Source organism: Phaseolus vulgaris, chromosome 3, assembly GCF_000499845.2.
Source record: "Phaseolus vulgaris cultivar G19833 chromosome 3, P. vulgaris v2.0, whole genome shotgun sequence".
NCBI lineage: Eukaryota > Viridiplantae > Streptophyta > Magnoliopsida > Fabales > Fabaceae > Phaseolus > Phaseolus vulgaris.
In genome coordinates, this window is record NC_023757.2 from 33,604,002 (window position 1) to 33,608,619 (window position 4,618).

At 33.6% G+C, this 4,618-nt stretch overlaps 1 protein-coding gene across 2 annotated transcripts; it reads left to right on the forward strand.

Moving 5' to 3' along the window:
• The first annotated feature begins 211 nt into the window (after positions 1-211).
• LOC137807239 (cold-responsive protein kinase 1-like) lies at positions 212-3,547 on the forward strand. Of its 2 annotated transcripts, none has more exons than XM_068607750.1 (8): positions 212-458; positions 810-1,004; positions 1,149-1,205; positions 1,307-1,437; positions 1,879-2,092; positions 2,278-2,509; positions 2,889-3,039; positions 3,116-3,547. In XM_068607750.1, exons 1-8 carry the CDS (start codon positions 383-385, stop codon positions 3,416-3,418), a joined length of 1,359 nt encoding a protein of 452 aa, XP_068463851.1. In that variant the 5' UTR covers positions 212-382; the 3' UTR covers positions 3,419-3,547. The 2 variants fall into 2 exon arrangements, with proteins under 2 accessions (XP_068463851.1, XP_068463852.1); XM_068607751.1 differs by having other exon boundaries at positions 810-992.
• The last annotated feature ends 1,071 nt before the right edge of the window (positions 3,548-4,618 follow it).

Sequence of the window (4,618 nt, forward strand, 5' to 3'; positions counted from 1 at the left end):
TCATTGTTAAGATGAACTTGTCATTGTGATGGAGAAAATAAGAGAGAATCCTTCTCATTCTTATTGTTTATTCACAACTTAACAATCACGTAGTGCACAGATTTTTAGATTCTATGTCTGCATTCGACCACATCTATTTGTATATATGCCTCCAATTGAAATATCTGACAAAATATTACTATTACTATTGCATTGTTTCCATCAATTCTGTGGGACGCCCTTACATTGCAACACAATGCTATGCTTCTCCAACGTTCTTTTTTGTTTTTTTAACATAACAATTCGGTTCAATAGCAACAACGAATTGGTAAATACAAAACCAGATAACCATCGGAAATGATTGCTGTTGCCAGTTGTTGAACTTAACCCTTCATATTTGGCCATGACATTATTGACCAACACTTTTGAATCAGAATGCTTGCTTCTGTTCCCAAGAATGCCTCGGAGAATACTTCAAGGTTTCACTTCATGCTCTCTCAAATTGTATTTACCACCCTCAGAAAATTACTTATTTCATCCTCCATTTATGTTCAACACCATAACATCATGTAAATTCATGAATTATGAGCATGTACATTTTTTTTTTTAATTTTGAACATTGTACTATAGCTTGCTAACACCCATATCCAATTGCAAGATCTTCTTCACGATATAAGTTTGAGAATAGGTATTACAAATGGAGTTTAATTATTATCTATCAGAAATGGTTGTTAATATTGCATTTGGAATAGGATGCATAAAGGGGTTCTTTTAGCTCTTAAATTTTTTCAAGTTCGTTCTTTTAACAACGATGAAACCCTTTGACGCAGTGACTGCAGAGGAACCTCCTTCATCCTCTGTGGCTCTGAAAACCTCCGCGTCACGCTACGCCCCTGGAGTGTTCTTCTTCCTTGGGGGGACTGTATTGCTCATCATATTGCTCATTCTTCTGTTTATATTTTGGAGGCGTACTAAGGGGCCAGCAAAGGTGACGGAGAACACAACACTAACAGGTCAGAAACATGGTAATTTGAAGAAACCATAACATACAAAGCAAAATATTTGCTGCTTAAGTTATCTATATGCCTGCAGCATATTTGGTTAATTTTGTTAATAGTGTGCTTATAATGATTATACTTCTGTTATTTGTGTTTGGCACTTACCAAAAGGGAAATATATTGAACCGTCTGAGGTGATGAAGATGATAGTCCCAAATATTCAACAAGGTATTTGAAAGAAAGCATAACTTGTATTTGACAATTGAAACATATTTATGTATAGAGTGTAGCACTATAATGCTTCTATTGAAGTTGCTTTGTGTATACAGGACAGATGGAGTTCATTAGTGGGAACCTTCGGACAATTAGCTACTTTGACTTCCGGACATTGAGGAGAGCCACTAAGAATTTCCATCCTCGAAATCTGCTTGGAAGTGGTGGATTCGGGCCTGTCTATCAGGTATAGGTACTGAATCTTATGTCATTTGCTTTGATAGACAATTTCATTTGTCAGTTTTGGGAACCTGATCTCTTAATCATGATTCAACTATGTTAATTTATGAGTCATGTCGACAAGTTTCCTGAAGGCTCGAATAAGGAAAAATAAATAGACAAGTTTTAATAGAGATCAGGGGAAGTTGTACTGGCAATCAAGGTAAGGTGTGTTAATAACACTCTCCTCAAGAGCTTTTCAGTTCTGATTCATTTTGAAGGGCACTGAAAGCACTTGTTAATATTTTCCTAACTATGTTATAGATTCAAATTTTAATAAGGCAGTGGACAAGTTGTTGGAATTCATATTAATGGGGGCGTTAAAGAAATTGTGTTTGGTAGTTGAGGCTTGCATAAATGAGTGTACTCCTGCTGTGATTAGTATTCTGAAATGCAATTGTTTTGACAGGGCAAGTTGGCAGATGGAAGGCTTGTTGCAGTAAAGACATTGTCTCTTGACAAGTCTCAACAAGGAGAAAAAGAATTTCTGGCAGAAGTGAGAATGATCACAAGCATCCAACACAAAAATCTGGTTCGCCTTATCGGATGCTGCACAGATGGGCCTCAAAAGATACTCGTGTACGAATATATGAAGAACAGAAGTTTGGACCTCATAATTTATGGTATCCCTGCTTTATTTTATATCAACTGTCACGAAGTTCCTCATAGTTATTGGTGAAAGTACTTTCCTTGAACCTCTGCATGTAGTGTGTGTATACCATATCCAATAGGTCATGAGTATTTGAAACAACTCAACAGTCTTAAGTTTTCACAAAATGACTCGTACTTTGGATATTTGTGTGATCAGGAAAGAGTGATCAATTTCTGAATTGGAACACTAGATTCCAAATTATTCTTGGTGTAGCACGGGGATTGCAATACCTCCACGAGGATTCGCAGTTAAGAATTGTTCACCGAGACATCAAAGCAAGCAACATTCTTCTTGATGAGAAGTTTCAGCCTAGGATTGGAGACTTTGGGCTAGCTAGGTTCTTCCCTGAAGACCAAGCTTATCTTAGCACTCAGTTCGCAGGAACATTGTAAGTCCTCTATGTTTGAAGGTACCACATTGTCGGCCTAAATTCTTGGAACACAACTTACGTACCTGTATTAGGTAACTTCACCTAACATTAATTTAAGATAAAAACTAGCTTAGTATGAAGTCGTGACTCTTTATTCAAAGGAAACTAGCCCTCTAAAGCATTGGTCATCACTTTTTAGATAAAAGTCTCCTCTAGTAGCTATATAGCCAATATCCTGATCATAACTCTATAGCAGTGTACACCCACCATCCTGATTAACTTAAGGTATCATTTGGCAACATAGTAAAGCTATCATTCATGACTTTTGTATTAGACATCTAAAACTAGGTTTCTATGAAACATCTATTCTTGACTTTTTGTTGTCATTTTTTGTCAGAGGTTATACAGCTCCTGAGTATGCCATTAGAGGAGAGTTGTCCGAAAAGGCAGACATCTATAGTTTCGGAGTTCTTGTGCTTGAAATCATCAGTTGCAGGAAAAACACAGACCTTACTTTACCATCAGAAATGCAGTACCTCCCTGAATATGTAAGCTCTCAGCTTATTTATGAGTATCATATTAATCTCCAAGAGGCTTGTATAAATCAATGTTCATTACTTACAGGCATGGAAACTTTATGAGAAGTCAATGTTGATGGAAATAGTGGATCCAAAGCTGCGAGAACATGGCATGGAAGAAAAGGATGTTATGCAAGCATTTCAGGTGGCCTTATCGTGCCTTCAGCCACATGCAGATTTGAGACCTGCGATGTCAGAAATTGTAGCATTGCTGACATTCAAAGTTGAAATGGTTACCGCGCCAATGAGACCAACCTTCTTTCATAGGAGGCGCGTAATGGATGATGAGAACCATTCTTGGGGAGCCATATCCTCAGAGGGTTCTACAACTGCAGTGACATCATCCTAGAGCACCACAACACACCTCATCCTTTCAAATAAGGAACCATCTCCTTAAAGGAAGGAAAAACATAACTCCCACAAACTATGTATGGATTTCCTTTTGCTTTAGTTGTATATATTAATTATTATTCCAAAATCAATCATCTTAATATTCATTGCAAAATTTTTACAGTTATCTCTTTACTAATAAAATAGACTGAATGAAATCCAACTGTAGTTGCAACAAACTTTAATATATACATCTTTTCACACCCACCAAAGTGGCTTTAATATTTTGTTTTCCTCTCCAGTGTAAAATGTTATCGACAAACATTTTTTTTTGTTGAATTAGAGGAACGAAGTAAAAATTGAAAAAAAAAAGGAGTTTGTTTAAAGTAGATTGAAAAAAAAAAGAGTGAAAGTGAAATATTTTTGCTTGTTATCATTAATTTTATTCTTTTTTAGTTATTTATTATTATAATAAGCATCTTAATAAATATTAAGAATATATTTTGGAGAAAAAAATTAGTTATATAATATAAATATGCACAAAATATTAATAATTTTTTTATAACATAATCTGTTAATAAAATAGTATCTTATTTTTATATTCTATTATTTTTCTTTCTCCATCATTTTTTTTAGTTCAGTTATAAATGTTGATTAAAAAATTAACAACTTTGACAAAGATAATAAATTTACAGTATATAGAATCTGATGATGACATTATAACATTCTTCCAATTATAAAAATTGTCCATATAATTTTAATGTATAAAATATTACCCTATTAAAAAAAAATGCTTTTAATAAATGTGTCTTTGTATAAACATTACACTTTGGATCCATGAGCTCAAACTTAATTAGTCATCACCATTTACTTTTATTTAACATTTTTGGATTAACTTTTTCATAAATATTTTCAGAAAAAAAGATAAAATATTTTTTTTTTACCTCAAATTAGTTTATATAAATTAAAAAATAAAACTTATAAAAATCATGGATTTTTTTTGTAAATGAATTTATAAAAAATAATTTTAATTCTAGAAAATTTATCCAATGTACTAGATAGGACTTTAGATTCATAGCCTAACTCAACCCTATAAAATCAGCTCATGGGGTGAGGTTTGCACTCACTTATATACAATGAAATATCTCCTAATCTCTAATTGATGTGGGATCTCCAATAATATTTGTGAAGTGTCTAATTAAAAAATTATTTGTTGGAT

Bases quoted from the DNA above. Each gene is read 5' to 3' on its own strand.
- LOC137807239 (XM_068607750.1), top strand. From the start codon at position 383: ATGACATTATTGACCAACACTTTTGAATCAGAATGCTTGCTTCTGTTC. The intron at 1,005-1,148 runs GTAATTTGAAGA...ACTTACCAAAAG, and splicing joins ACTAACAGGTCAGAAACATG to GGAAATATATTGAACCGTCT. The intron at 1,206-1,306 runs GTATTTGAAAGA...TTGTGTATACAG, and splicing joins AGTCCCAAATATTCAACAAG to GACAGATGGAGTTCATTAGT.